This window comes from Xyrauchen texanus, chromosome 33, assembly GCF_025860055.1.
Source record: "Xyrauchen texanus isolate HMW12.3.18 chromosome 33, RBS_HiC_50CHRs, whole genome shotgun sequence".
NCBI lineage: Eukaryota > Metazoa > Chordata > Actinopteri > Cypriniformes > Catostomidae > Xyrauchen > Xyrauchen texanus.
This window is the reverse complement of record NC_068308.1, coordinates 11,868,460-11,884,421: the sequence shown is the minus strand read 5'-3', so window position 1 is coordinate 11,884,421 and position 15,962 is coordinate 11,868,460. Positions and strand designations below refer to the sequence as shown.

General features: G+C 42.1%; 1 protein-coding gene across 1 annotated transcript; it reads right to left on the bottom strand.

The window, feature by feature from the left end:
- Positions 1 to 3,538: 3,538 nt before the first annotated feature.
- aldoab (aldolase a, fructose-bisphosphate, b) lies at positions 3,539 to 14,992 on the bottom strand. The gene is given in 8 exon segments (XM_052103182.1): positions 3,539 to 3,844; positions 4,112 to 4,311; positions 10,007 to 10,265; positions 10,672 to 10,832; positions 11,094 to 11,171; positions 11,174 to 11,359; positions 11,755 to 11,871; positions 14,852 to 14,992. Coding segments are annotated over 7 exon segments (1,092 nt in total). The 5' UTR covers positions 11,867 to 11,871; positions 14,852 to 14,992; the 3' UTR covers positions 3,539 to 3,748.
- Positions 14,993 to 15,962: the final 970 nt, after the last annotated feature.

The following is a 15,962-nucleotide window of genomic DNA, read 5'->3' as shown; positions in this document are numbered from 1 at the left end:
GATCAGGAAGCAGCGTCACTCGGTGCTCCTCATAGCCCGCGTTGGGAGAATCAGACATGGTTCCTGGAGCTTACGCAGCTGTCACTGACAGCGCCGTGGCCCATCCCAGTGAGAGCAGATCTCCTCTCTCAAGCTTGCGGCACAATCTGGCATCCCCACCCAGAGCTGGGCACTGCATGCGTGGGTGATCAGCGACTACCCGTCGCTCTGCCAGAAGGAGTAATAAACACCATCATACACGCTAGAGCCCCTTCCACGAGAAGACTCTATGCGTCAAAATGGTCTGTGTTCTCAAAATGGTGCACCGACAGAGACCTGGACCCGTGGACGTGTGGGGTGTACGTCAGCTGCTCAGTATTCCTACAAGAGCTGCTGGATAAGGGCAGATCCCCATCCACGCTCAAAGTGTATGTGGCGGCCGTTGCGGCGTTCAGCTGAACCCTGCACGGCCAGTCATGGGGTAAAAGCGAGCTGGTCATCCGGCTTCCTCAGGGGAGCTAGAAGGATGAACCCCGCGCCCCCATCGGTTCCTATCTGGGATCTTTCTATAGTTCTCGAAACTATGAAAGCCCCCTTTCGAACCACTTCAATCCGTGGATTTGAAATACCTTTCACTCAAAACCGTTTTCTGACTGCCCTGTCATCAGTCAAGCGTGTGGGAGACCTTCACGCGCTGTCTGTCAGCGCTGCGTGTCTTGAGTTTGGACCAAGTGACTCCAAGGTCATTTTAAAGCCTAGACACGGCTATGTTCCCAAGGTGATCGGTACTCCTTTCAGAGCACAGGTCATTTCCCTATCGGCGCTGCCAGCATCCGATAGCGACGCAGCGGCAATCTCCTTTGCCCGGTCAGAGCACTGAGATTGTATACTGCGCGCTCCGCCGCTTTCAGACGCTCTGAGCAGCTTTTTGTTTTGTTCGGAGGGCGCACCAAAGGTCTCGCCGCCTCGAAACAGACACTATCTAGATGGATAGTGGACGCTATTGCTGCTACATACGTGTCAAAAGACCTGCCATGCCCGTTGGGCATTAGGGCTCACTCCACTAGAGGCATGGCTTCCTCGTGGGCATGGTCCAGCGGGATTTCCATTCACGACATATGTGTGGCAGCGGGATGGACTTCCCCCTCCACCTTTGTCAGATTTTACAATATGGAAGTGCCTGCTCTGCAGGCAAAACTACTAGCGGTTTAATACGCTACAGCTCCCCTGGTGAGCTGCACTGATGGGTCACATTCCACACAGACCGGCACCGCCGCTCTGTCGTTCCCTTCCCACTATGTGCTTATGTATTACACAATCAATGACCCGCATTCTTGCCGGCCAAATATTATTTCCCCACTCATAAGGGCTCCCCGGGTCCCCCTTAATTCCCTGGGGCTCATACAGTGGATGCTTGGCGCGCACGGCGTTGACAATGGGTTCCGTAGCGTAAGCTAGCTTACGCATATCTGAGAGAACCTCTCGTAAGAGAACGTATCGGTTACCTAGCGTAACCTCGGTTCTCTCTAGATGAGGGAGCAGTATTGCGTAGCCGGCCGTGCTTCAGCGCCGCGGCGACTTTTCACTTCAGTCAATGAAAACCAGGGTTCCAGCCTACAAACCACGCTTATATGCACTCTAGTCACGCCCATTTTGGCGGGCTTTGATGCAGTGAGCGCGGGCGCCTCTCATTGGATACTGAGTTCAGCCCAAGCTGCGTCTATAGGCTGCAGCAGTTGCCGCAGAGCAACCTATGAGCTCGCTAGATAGCCCGCTCAAGGTCTGCAGCTGCCGCACTGCGTTGACAATGGATACAAAAATTAAGGATAATTTTTTGGCTTCAATATCTCAGAAAAGATGAATCTTTCCCGTAGCGTAAGCTAGCTTACGCAATACTCGTTCCCTCATCTAGAGAGAACCGAGGTTACGTTAGGTAACCGATACGTTTTAATTCCAGGTATTATAGACCTCCTTGATGCTTTCAGTCAGGAAATAAGTCAGTTTGTGATCTGAAACAGCTCATGGTGCTATCACAAAAGAATTAAATGAATGATGTTAATAAATTAGCTTTTTATTAGCATATAGAAAAATGGACCTGAATCACACTCCTTTCAAGTGAGTTGTGAGATATCGTCTGTTAAGCATTACATGGATGCAACACTTGACAGGAGAAAATAACACTTGTACAGCGCATGTCTTCTGTCGTGTTTTCATTCAGTAGGAGGAGAATTTTGTAAAATATATAGCAATATAGCATTTGAGTGCATGATAATTGTTTTTCACCATTGTGATTTCAAAACCCCAGTTATTAGGCTACTTTGCATATTTCAGTGCTTGTTCTGGAAGAGAGATTCAGCTAAATGATGGTGAGAAAAACTGCAGAGCATCTTTATAGTAGGCTACAATACAGTACAGTACATACAATTGATTTATTTTTACATTTCCCTTGTGATAAACACTATTTACTGACAAAACAACCACACTGTAATCTAAGGAGAAATACATTATTTTATGTTAAGTGCTTTCTCTCCCATAAAAATCCATATAATGCATGGTTACTACTAAGACTTGCACTGAGACAAATAATTTTTTAGTGATATAAACTTACTATTTTTTATTATACTGAATATAATATACTATTTTTGACACATTAGTCATATAGCCTTCTGTCTACAAACTGATGACCCAAAATTTTAACAGGAAGCCAGTTCTTTGAGCATTTTAGAAATGGAAAAGGCTTAAAGTTAATTATTTGGAAGAAAATGCTTGACAGAAAAATATTGTCTGTCTCTATTGCAGCTTAGTTCTTTTGACAAAAAGTCATGTTTATTAAAAGTGAAGACTGATAGAAATGAGTTTTCTCTTGGACATATTATTAAATTGGTTTTGATTTTAGGCGTAGGCCTATTAGGGGCTGTTCACACAGTCACACTGACACATGTTTGTGCTTGTCTGACGTTTTTCAATTGTTTTCTATGTAAACAAGTTTTAGGTGGACCTCTTTAACCTTTGCGCAGCATCTCATGCTGGAGACCCACTGGAAAAAAAGTTTTCTGTATTTAAAGTTGAAATATCCTATATTTGGCTGGTAGAAAGCTGGCAACTCGAACCAGTCTGACTATTCTCCGTTGACCTCTCTCATCAAAACACGCTTCTCTCCGCAGAACTGCCACACACTGGATGCCTTTTGTTTTTGGCACCATTTTGAGTAAACTCTAGAGACTGTTGTGTGTGGAAATCCCAGGAGATCAGCAGTTACAGAAATTCTCAAACCATACTGGCACCAACAATCATGCCATGGTCTAAATCACGGAGATAACATTTTTTCCCCATTCTGATGGTTGATGAGAAGAGTAACTAAAGCTCTTGACATGCATCTGCTTGATTTTATGCATTGCAGTGCTGCCAAATGATTGGATGATTAGATATTCGCATGAATATGTTGGTGTATGGGTGTTTCTAATAAAGTGCTAAGTGAGTGCATATTTTTTTCATTCATGGTTATTAGTTCAAGTTTCCATCAAATTTAGCTTCAAGGAAATCAAACACTAATCAAACGTGTTGGTTGAGTCCTTTATTTTTCTGTCTGATAAATAAAATATCATATCATGTGGAAAAAAACAACTACAAAAAAACAATCCAAACTACAAGTGTTTTGAGCATTGTACTTTCTCTCTCATGACACAAATAGTGCCTTGGTGTACATGAGGGCACAGACAGATGAGGGAAATGCAGTGTGAGAGCCAGTGGGGAATCTAGGTGTGCATCTTTAATAAGCATGGTTGGCCACAAACAGAGACTCTCCTCCGGCAGCTCCTGTGTCTCCAGAGGAGACATATTTACCAATGGCTGCTGCACTGTTATTCTGTAGAAGAAATCAAGACATAACATCATAAAAAATGGGAACAATGGGCTGGATGTTAAAAACTTTTGCAATTATTGTCTGTTTCTAGAAGGATATCTCAATTCAGTTTTATTCATGCTTAGGCCAGTTTGACATGCTGTGCCATAGATGAAAGGGGTGTTGTCCTATATTCATGAATTGTACAGAGATGGTCATAATAGATGTTTTTTGGCAACCTGTAATCTAATTAAACTTTGCATTGGCTCTGCTTAGAATGTTTTAACATACCACGGCTCTCTTGACAAATTCATCCTGGCAGGCCTTGCCATTCTCTTTCTTGCCCCCCCAGGCTTTCAGCGCAGAGGCCTGAAGGGCACGGCCATAAGAGAAGGTGAGAGCCCAGGGTTTGTGTAGGGGACATTGGTTCATGGCGTTCAGGTTGATTGTGGCCTCCTCCTCACTCTGGCCACCGGACAGGAAGGTGATGCCTGTGGGGGGAAAATGGTAGAGGGTTGAGTTGTAGATCATTCTATTGAAATATGATGCCTTAATAAATTAAAATATGTATTTCTTAATGTGGATTGCATCATGTGACAATTTACCTGCAATTGGTTTTTTAAACCATTTTACAAAACATTTACACAGAAATTCGTTGTGGTTGTGTTTCATGAATTAGGCTCTACAGTCATATTAAGAACCAGAGACTATTTAGCAGAGATGGGCCACAATGAAGGTAAATCTGTTGCAAAACTCGAGAGCTTGTAGATTTGAAGTTGGGAACTTGTACAATAAATATTTGTTCTTGTAACATGAAATTTACACTCACAGCCCTGATGTGAAACCTTGAAAAATACAAATCTGAAGTTGAATGCTGCAATCTGCATGCACAGACAATAATCCAAAACCTGCGTTTTGAATTCAAAGTTGCAGACAAATAGTCACAAATGTGTAAAATTACATTCATATAAATACAAAAACTTACATGTTTACTTTTGTACTTAAATTCACTTTTGCAGTACAACCTCTCAAATCTGCCACTGCAACTTCAAATCTTCCCATCTTGAGTTTTGCGAAAAACCTGTAGCAAAACGCGGTTGTGCACTTGTAAATCAAGATGAGAGAACAGACTACCATGCTGGGCGGGGCTAATAAAGTTGGACCAATCACAAGAGCTATAACAATCGATACTGGACAAATCAAAATGGATCATAGTACTTACTTGATGGCTATCTACTTTATATAGAATTCTGTGCAAGTAATAATACATCTATTTTTCCAATCACATGAATTAGTGATATAAAATGTGCATTTTCTGGTGTTTTTAGTATTTGCTTAATTCCCTTATTTTGATGTCAATATGTGATTTAAATTAAAGTGCACATGACTGTGGTAATCTCAAATAATCATGGTTAAAAGCAAGTTATTGTGGTGAGGTATTTATATATCTTAATAAGTTCTAAATTATATATCTTATTCTTAAGCCATCAAGGTGTAATTTCTTACTGGATGGGTTGATAAAACAGATAAAAGGTCTTGGTTACTGATGTAACCTTCGTTCCCTGATGGAGGTGAGTTGACACTAGGGGTCGCTCCTGGGGAGCCCAGACATCTCTGATCTAGAGAAAAGGCCAATTTGGAAATTGCCGTGTGGAATTTGCATGCCACTCCCCCGGACATACAGGTATAAAAGGATTGAAGATATCGCACTGAGGAGCCGAGCCAAAGACCCAGCCATTTCAGCGGTTTGTTCAGTGTTGTGGCAGGAGGGACACAACGTCTCATTCTCTCCATCAGGGAACGGAGGTTACGTCAGTAACCAAGACATTCCCTATCTGTCACTCACTCGACATTGTGTTAGTGAGTTGACACTAGGGGTCCCAATGGAAAACGCCACAAGAGCTGACCCGAGTTACGCAGACTGGCGGTGCGAGACGGCAGACCTCTGTGTGCCTCGTAGCCAGCGCAGCAAGCCGGTTCAGAACTCGCAGGTCGAGGATTGGCCGCGACTCGGCGCCTTTTTGGGTACGATGAAGTAGGGGTGGTAAAACCCCTTCTTCACCTCGGCTGGAGGGACAGGCTCTATCACGTCCTTCCGTAGAAGGGAGGTAATCTCTGCACACAAGGCAGCGGTGTTCTCGCCTCTCACCGCAGTGGAGAACAGTGCGGGCGCCTGGGGAACTTAATCACGTAGCCGAGTCGGACGGACCTGATCAATGGCTGGGCATGTGGAAGCGGGGTGTCCTGTTCCGGGGCGCCGTACCTGCCAAGGAGAACCTTTAGCCGGCGGTCGTGATAACGACGGCCGGGGACACCGGAAATAGAGCCCAGGGGCTGAGGAAACTGCTCTTTTCTGAAAATGTGGGTACCGCAGTCCGTTGGGCATGCGGTGAAACTAAATTTACAAAAAAACAAGGATTCTCCACCTGACCTTCCGGCGGGGGAGGGAGTGGTCTGCTTACCAGCTCCCGTAGTGCAGTTTCCAGTGTCCTGGAGCTGCCCGACTCAGGGGCGCTTTGAAGCCTTCTTGGGGTTCTTGGCAGCCGGCCGTGGGTGAAATCGCGGTTCTGGTGTCAGTGTTGACACCGCAGGGAGATGCCCTGGGCGACAAGCAGACGGAGTGCGGGATCTGTGGCTCCGCCTGGGCAGGATGTGTTTTATGGCCTCCGTCTGCTTCCTCACCGTTGAGAACTGCCAGGCGAAGTCTCCAATGGTGTCGCCAAATAGCCCAACCTGGGAGATGGGGCCGTCAAGGAAACATACCTTGTCAACCTCTCGAGACTCGACCAGGTTGAGCCAGAGGTGGCGTTCCTTGACCACCAGGGTTGACATCGCCTGCCCGAGAGCTCACGCCGAGACCTCGCTGAGTACAGCTCCTGCATTAGTCCCGGGTCAGGACTACCCTCGTGCATTTCTCTAAGTGCCTTGGCTAAGTGCACCTGCAGGAGTGCCATGGCATGGAAGGTGGAGGCGGCATGCCCAGTGGTGCCGTAGGCCTTAGCCGTCAGAGACGATGTCAGCCTACAGGCCCTGAATGGGAGCCTCGGACGGTCCCGCCAGGTGGCGGAGCTTTGCGGGCATAAGTACACCGCAACATCATCGTCGGGAGCGCTGAACAGCGTAGAGAGATGAATGGAGGCGGCAGAGGAATTCAGCTCTGTGAACTTGCTTGCTCGGCTCCGAAGAAGATATCTGATGTGCGTTTGCAGCGTCACTCCTTTTATACCCGTATGTCCGGGGGAGTGGCATGCAAATTCCACACGGCAATTTCCATTGGCCTTTTCTCAAGATCAGATATTTCTGGGATCCCCAGGAGCGACCCCTAGTGTCAACTCACCGACACAACTTTGAGTGAGTGACAGATAGGGAATTAAGAACTGAATTACTGTCATGTAAAAGGCATTTAAAATTGTGTGGATAAATACACTCACAGAAATTAATCATTGCATAATGTATTATTAAGTATTTGCATTTATATGATTATATTTAAATAAAAATATTTTTAAAATGTATTTATTAAAATTCCTTAGAATCAGCATAAAAATATTTATTCTGAAATCTATTAAATGTAATCAATAAAAATGTATGAACATGGTTTAGCTGTGAAACAAGCAAGATTTAATTAGTAAAAATGCGTGAGATTTGTTTACATACAAATTTCGGGAAATGAAATCGTTTCGAGGTGGAAATGACATCAGAGTTCTGCCTGTCCCGGTCTTTTCACCATTTAACCCCAGTGCTCCATGGATCGTGACCTTCATGAAGGTTCCCCTTCTGTCACTCACTCGACGTTGTGTCAATGTAGTGACACCAGGGGTCGCTCTCGAGAGCCACGAACACCTCCCATTCTTTGAGAAATGGCCAATGAGAATTGGCGAGTGGAATTTGTCTCTCTCTGCTTCCGATGGCCATGGGCCTGAGGCAGCGTTTGTGGATGGTTCATGTTCTCTGTGGCAGGGCGGAGGGCGGGGCCGGGTCGTGATCCTACACACCCGGTCCCGTATTAGGCTAATTATGCCTCCGTGAGGTTTAAAGGGAGAGAGACAACATAAACACACATGACGGACATGTCCGCTAACGATCTCTCTCTCCCGCACGGCCCTCTGCAGTCAGCCTTTAAACCTCACGGATGCATAATTAGCCTAATTGCGAGAATATGACCATGGCAACGCTGCGGTCGCGGCTTTCCTTCTTCCGGGGGAAAGCCACTCTAGCTGCTATCCTCGCTGCGCCTTCTACCCACAATTATGAGGCTGGCCCGGCTGGCGCTGGAGGCCATTTGGCGAGTTCAATGGGCGTGGTCTCGCCACGTAATTCCCAGCAGACCTCCCATTCCCCAGCAAGCGTGTTTGCTCCTGTCCATGTCCAAAATGAGACCAGCCTGTCTCAAGGCCAGCATGACGTCTCTTTCGGGCCACGAGCAGGATGAGTTTTCAATCACTGCATCGAAGAGCGCACTGGCGATGTCGGACGCCGATGACTCCACTGGGCTGCCACCTTCATGTCTGCCCAACCAGTCTGAGGCTGATGCAGAGCTGACCGCCATGCTTGTCTGGGCTGCCGCGAGCATCGGGTTTGACTGGAACCCTCCACCCTCCTCATGGATTGATGATTGGTTCCTGGGTTTGGGGCACCGCTCACGACCATGCCCCCGGTCCCTTTCTTCCCGGAGGTGCACGACAAACTGACGAGGTCATGGAGGGTACCTTTCGCTGCCCGAAACAGACTTTTGGGTTCGTCCGCTGTACATCGTCGCTGGTGACCAAAGCCTACAGTGCCGCTGGACAGGCCGCCTCCACCCTGCTTTTCATGGCCATTCTGCAGGTACACCAGTGGTAGGTAAGTGCTTCAAGATTTTTCTATGTATTGTAGATATTGTTGTAGGTGTGGGGTGAATGGAAAAATTATTTAAAAAAATTATTTGATTATAAATTGAATATGCATTGGGTATTAATAAGTACATAAATGTGATGGAATTTGAGTAAACTGGGTTTTTTCCCTAAACCTGGTTATTATGCATTTCAAACTAATAGGTTTTATTAATATTGAAACATAAACCTTGTTATTATGCATTTCACAACAATAGGTTTTATTAATATTAATACATAAAACTGGTTATTATACATTTCAATATAATAGGTTTTATTCATATTTAATACATAAACCTGATTATTATGCATTTCAAACTAAAAGGCTTTATTAAAATTGAATACATAAACCTGGTTATGCATTTAAAACAAATATGCTTTATTACACTGACAAATAAACATTACATACATTTAATAGTTTGTTTTTATTAAAACTATGTAATGCAAATGAATGGAAATTTTATATGCAGTTAGATTACATAAATCTTACAAATTAGGCTTAAATATTTCTGTGCATGTGTATGAACAGAGTCTCATTTCAAACAAGAATGCACACTGTGCACAATATTTTTTATTCACAAGTGGGTTTCTTACAGTAGAATTGCAATTCATCTGAACTGTTTGACTTCTTAGATTTAACATTTGCTTGCTATTTTGCAACAAAGCAGCATCAGTTGCAACATCAGTTGTAGAAATATAATGGAAACGACTAAATGAAATAATAATAATTAAATAATAAAGGCATGATTTTTAATCTTCTATCTCTAGTCAGCAAGCTTGATTAATATTGTTATCCATTCATGTGAAAATTAGGAGAATTATTTGGAAAGAATAACACTCAAGTTTTATTATTTTACACGTAAAATATTTAAATAATACAGAAGATAAATAAATGTCAGAAAATTACTGAAATATAGCATAACTCTGCACTCTGACAATTTAAGGATTTGCCAGCTATCCTATCTCTGGTGTTAACAATAATTCACTGTATTTTATTTGTTGGAACAGTTCTCTGGTGATAATGGAGATTCTTACTTCACTCTCATACCTAACCGATATTTAACCTCTATTTCATGTTTTCATGAAAATAAGGAACTTGTTGCATATGACAGCTGGCTGGTTTGTCGCATCCAATGTAGTTGTACTGAATTCAAACATCCTGCAAAAACATTTCTTCAGAGAATTCTCTCATTGCCATCCTGGTTCAAAGCCTTCCATATGTCTCAAACTAAATTTCATGCTTCAATGGGAGGTTATCAAATCAGTTCATGGGTGCTTTAAGGGTGTCAGTGTGGGTTTGTGAGTGTATTTCACTCACCAGGGACAGCAGGGGGAACAGTGCGGCGCAGGGCGGTGACTGTTGACATTGCAATTTCCTGAGGGGAGTATTTGTGGGAGCAAGAGTGACCTGCAGTCACCATGTTAGGTTTTAGCAGGGTTCCCTCCAGGTAGACGTGGTGGTCTGATAGTGCCTTGTACACAGCTGCCAGAACCTTCTCAGTCACATACTGGCATCTCTTCAGATCGTGGTCACCATCAGGCAATATCTCAGGCTCCACAATGGGCACAATACCATGCTGTTGGGGTAAACGGCAATTAGAGGTTTTGATGATTTATTTATTCATTTATTATTGGATAATTACTGTAATAAGCACATAGTATTGTCACTGTTAGACAATTTGAATGGTAAACCCTCTTTGAAAAATTCATCCCCTTTAGAACACCACTGTCTTTGAACACCAGAGTCCTGCCAGAAGAGTTGTCTCTTTAAGATGCTGATTAAGTTAAAATAGTCTAACATTCAAAAAAACATTCTTGCGTTACGATCACAGTCAGGCAACCAGTCATTCAGGCAACCCAAGACTAGTCGATTTGAAAACATGTAGCAATGAATATAAACATGTACCTAAACTGTGTAAGTTAAAGATGCATGTGAATGCTTTCAATTAGTGGCCGGTTAGTCTGTTTTGTAGAGTATCTCACCATCTGGCAGATGCTGGCGTAGCGGGCAAGCACATTGGCATTCTCGATAATGGCAAGGTGGGACGGGGTTGTGGGAGTGATCTTTAACACGCAACGCCACTTAGCAAAGTCAGCACCATCTTTTTTATACTGAGCACAACGTTCGTACAGCCCATCCAGACCTGAAGGGGGCAAGAGAGAGAAATTAATAATGTGTTAACATTTGTGGTACATGATAAGAGAGAATAGATTTCCTGAAGGAAATACCAATGATTGCAAAGCAGCAAGATAATAATGCTTTTAGGTAAGATTTGGTTTTGGTTCTATGTAAATGAATTGCTGTATAAAGACACTTTGCAGCTGACAAGCACTACATACATTCTTGCAAGCACTACAACTAATATGAGAGAGAGAGAAAGGTCCAGCAGCCCAGCAGCACATACCCTGTGTGGTTGTCTCTCCGTTGGTGCCAGCCAGTGGTACTACACCCTTGTCCACCTTGATTCCTACCACCATGCCCTCTCTTTAATGAGCTGAGAGAAAGGCTTGCCATCATCTGTATTCTGATAGAGCGTTTCATGGAAAAGGATGACTCCACCAATGCAGGGCTTTATGATGTCATCAGCCGTGAACAGTAACTGGCGGTATAGCCTTCTGTTCTCCTCTGTGTTTTCAGCATTGATGCTTTGGAAGCGCTTAGCCACGCTACCTAGAGTTACCATGGGAAGTGGCAGGGGCAGAATAATAAGAGGAGATAAAGAATGTCAGGGATGGTAGACATATAGAAAGGCAATCCTCCTGACAAAAATCGAGAGTGAATGGCAAATATTCCTCAAACTTGCCGCAAATTCACCACTGATTCTTTTCACATGCAAATGAGCTTTGCGGCAAACTTGCAGCAAATTGTCCATTGCTGCCAAATGTTTGCTGCAAATGTTCACCACTATTGGTGAAGAGCTGCAAACTTCCGGCAAACATTTGCAGTGAATCACAAGCTTATATGAAATTACAGAACTTTCATTGTTTGGGTTAACTTTTTTAAGCATATTGAGCTCTATCGTGGTGTTAACGCTCCAGTTTATGTGAGAGTTTAAGTGTTTGTACCTGTGGATTCATCAGCTGCAAGAATTCCTTTGCCGGGAGCAACAATCCTCTGAGCGATATCGCTCAGCTCCTTCTTCTGCTCAGGGGCCAAGAATGGATAAGCATGAGGCATCTTGACTGAAAGAGGGGGAGAGAAATCAGGTACAAAGTGGGTGGTTAACAAATTAAAGTACAAGTGAGAGTGCGCGATATGACTGGATGGTTTAGGTTTCACAAGAAGATAAGATTGTTTGTAAAAAAATATCTGCCAATTTTAATAATCCCTATTATTTAAAAAAGTGGAAAACATCTTGCAGATTCTGCAATGGGGATGCAAACGTATGCATTCAACTGTATGTCAATGATGCTGTACAATGGTATCATATCAGATGTCAACATCATGGTGTTTTGCCATATACATATTGTAGAATGACTCTATTCATTCAGTGTTACCAAAAAACATAGTTTCACCATGGTGAATGCCCAATGACAATTCCTGAAAATACTTTGGTAATTTTTTATAAGTGTCTGGGCTTGCTCTTCAGTCTGGAGATGCAAAAGATATGATTTATGAACGCTACAGTATAAAACATAATCCTGCTCCTTTAGCATTGTGCTCTTTTACCAGACATTTAGCCCTTGGTTGTTACAGGAGATGCTGTTCTTTGTTTTGGATGAAATGTTTAGAAAGTGTCAGTGACTCAAAGGGATGGTGAAATTATGACGTGATTTTTAGTGAACATTTTTCTAAATACAGGATTGAATTTTATCTACCATAAGGCAAAATATGTCCACAATCATCAGACTCATATGACTTAAAAGCTTGTGTAATTCTCCTTTTTAGGGATCTTTTGGTTTCTGTGTTGTTGTAAAGGGAACTAGATCACATGCTCCTCCCTTGCTCCTCTTCATCTTTCCTTCTCTTTTATCTCCCCATAATGACTGCCACTTGCTCTCTCTCTCATTCTCCCTCTCTCTAAAGAGTTTTGCTGTAAACTGGATGCCTATGCCATTTGTTGCTGAAGTACTGTCATTTTTGACCTTTATCTAAAGTATGTGGGCCAAGCTCATTTCCTGCAACCCCCTGTCCACCCTCCCCTAGTTCAGACTATATATAAACTGGTGACAACCAGCTGCATCGGCTTTGCTTTGCTGCTTTTGCATAAGGACAGATTGCTAAATATTAGTACTTTAATATCATGCAACCACCCCCCAAATAAATACAAATACAAAATTCATAACATGCCAAATACTAATATACAAATACCTGACATCTCTCCACCTTGGTGCAATAAAGCATTTGATTTAGCAAAATTAGATTTTATATCAGCCTCCACTTCCTAAATTGAGCATTTATGATGTTGTCATATGTTGTCAGCCCAGAAACCTCTTTCTTAATATATCTCTTATATCAGACTTCATAATAAAAGGTGAAACAAAAGGTTTGCAATTGTGCTTTCACACTGAAGGTGTTTCTACTGTGAGCTGCTACTGTTTAAAGAAAATAAAGTGATTTCTGGTTTACCAAATTAAAAGAGTAGTTCATCCAAACAAATTAAGTCTCTCATCATTTACTACTGCTGAACACAAACAAATATTTTTAAAAGAATAAGCTCTGTAGGTCCATACAATGCAAGTGAATGGTGACCGGAACTTTGAAGCTCCAAAAATCACAAAGGTAGCATAAAAGTAATCCATATGACTCTAGTGGTTTAACCCATGTCTTCAGAAGCGATGCAGTCACTTTGGGTGAGAAACAGATCAATATTTAAATCATTTTTTACTATAAATCTCCACTTTTACTTTCAGAACGTGAAAAAATGTGAAAGTGAAAGTGGAGATTTATGGTAAAAAAAGGACATACATATTGATCTGTTTCTCATCCACACCTATCATATCGCTTCTGAAGTCATGGGATTTAACCACTGGAGGTTTATGGATTACTTCTATGCTGCCTTTATACAATTTTTGGAGCTTGGTCTGTTCACCATTCACTTGCATTGTGAGGACCTACAGAGCTGAGATATTCTTCTAAAAACCTATATTTGTGTTCTGCAGAAGAAAGAAAGACACATCTGGGATGGCATGAGGGTGGGTAAATGATGAGAACATTTTCATTTTTGGGTGAACTATCCCTTTAAGTATTTCTTATAATAATGACCATATATTATACAATTGTTGTCAAGATTTGTTTTTCCATTTAGAATTATTACAAAATTGATCGTCATGAAATTTACATGTAGAGGTGGGTCACATTTACATCCCTATAGTAACAAACCAACAGTACACAGAACTTTTCCCAAACCCCCAAACTATAAACTTCTAAAATTGTATATTAATATACATTTTTATTTCAAACTATAGGTAAGAAGTTCCCTCCAGAATTTTATGTTGATTCATTAAAACCAATATTGCAAAAGACTCTGCTTATATATATATAAAAAAAAATAAATAATTAAGTTCAGGCAAATATCAGCACAGAAAATGTGTTTACATATATGTTTCTGCTGCTATGCAGCTCTGCTCTTCTTAAGTGGGCAGTGTGAATGCTGTTGCCTGTTAAAATGGGTGAACAATACATTTTTAATAAGTGTATGAAACAGGCCTAATGCTGCATTTCCTGTGAATGTAGGTGCAGTATAGCTATCAGACGACTTTTGCAAAGCATGACACATAACTTCATCAGCCGTCAAAGGAAAACTGAAGCATCCTCCAACTTTGCTTAAAGCTGTAAATAATTTGTATTGATAAGACCCACAACAGAGCTTCTGCTTTTGCAGCTGGCTTTTTGCTTTTATATATATTCACGTAAATGTTTTATAGCATTTACACACACACAAAATATTGACTAAAATAAGTCATGAATTTGTAATGAGTGACTTCTGACCTCTATCAAACATTATTACACAGTCTCTGGAACACTTGATTCTGACTGGTCAATCGCAGAATCATACATTTTTGTCTAATGACCACTGACCTGTATGATTGACCATCATCCTTGGCAACAAGTTTCCTACACTGTGCTTGTTTTAGTATGTTTCTTGCATCAAAATAATTAAATGTATTTATTTAGTTGGTAATAAGATGCAAGTGTTTGGATATTATTTCATTTTCTTACCTCTTTCTCTTGCTGAAAGTACAACAGGCTAAATGGAGGCACCCTTGAAGTGTGGCGAAAAGAAAGAGATGGGGAAAGAAGAAAAGATCTGGCTTAGACCACGACAACTGCCTGACCAACTGGCTACTGTATTTATTCAGCAATATGACCCCTCACATTCAGCTGTCCTGCTAAAATTAGCTCCAGTCTGACATTAGAGAAGGGTGGCAACATTCCCATGTAGGAAAGAGATTGAGGGAGAGAGACAGGCATAGGATGAATGTGGGTCAAACCTTTGTGTGGCCTCCCGTGAACAAAACTGCCATAAACAAAGGCAAAATGCAGTAACTACACCACAAATTCAACTTGTTTGTTTGGTTTTACTGGGATTTTTGTACATTTTGTACACAAATAATTTTGTTCACATTTCATGAATGAGGTTCTATTATCTGACAACAAATATCATGGTATTACCATAACACTTTTCCAACACACACACACACGTGCATGCACGCAGGCCCGCACGCATGCACACACGCACACATATATCTTAATCCTGCTCTTTCAGAATTGTACACTAGCTAGAGCTAATTCTGTTTAGAAGTGCGTATGTGTATATAACAATGGCATGAGTTTGGGATGGAACTTTTTGTTTGACCAATGAACGTCTTACCAACTTCATACAATTTAACAAGGCATTCACTTTTAGAATATAATTGTGTATGATTCACTCTGAGGCATTGGCTTGAGTATGATTTTCTTTTTCTTTTGAAGTCTATCCACTACCACAGCATGCACTGCATGAGTGTCCTAATGTTAGAAGCTTAATCTAACCATGGAAACAAACTGACCCTTGACTTTTCAGTGGCCTTTGAACAGGGGTAGGTCGGAGGAATAAAGCAATACTTATGCATATTCAGGGGCGTGTCTAGGATTTTTTGCCATGGTTGGCAAGTGTCTGGAGGGTGGTTGGTTGGGGGTGGGGGGTGTCTGTAATGTCTCACCCTATGCCACCCTTCTGGCCCCGCCCCTGCACATATTATGTATGTGTGTGTTATAATGTATTTATAGAAGATGTGTATAATTTGTTAAAATACCTTCTCGAATACCAGTTTACAGTAGAGACAACTAT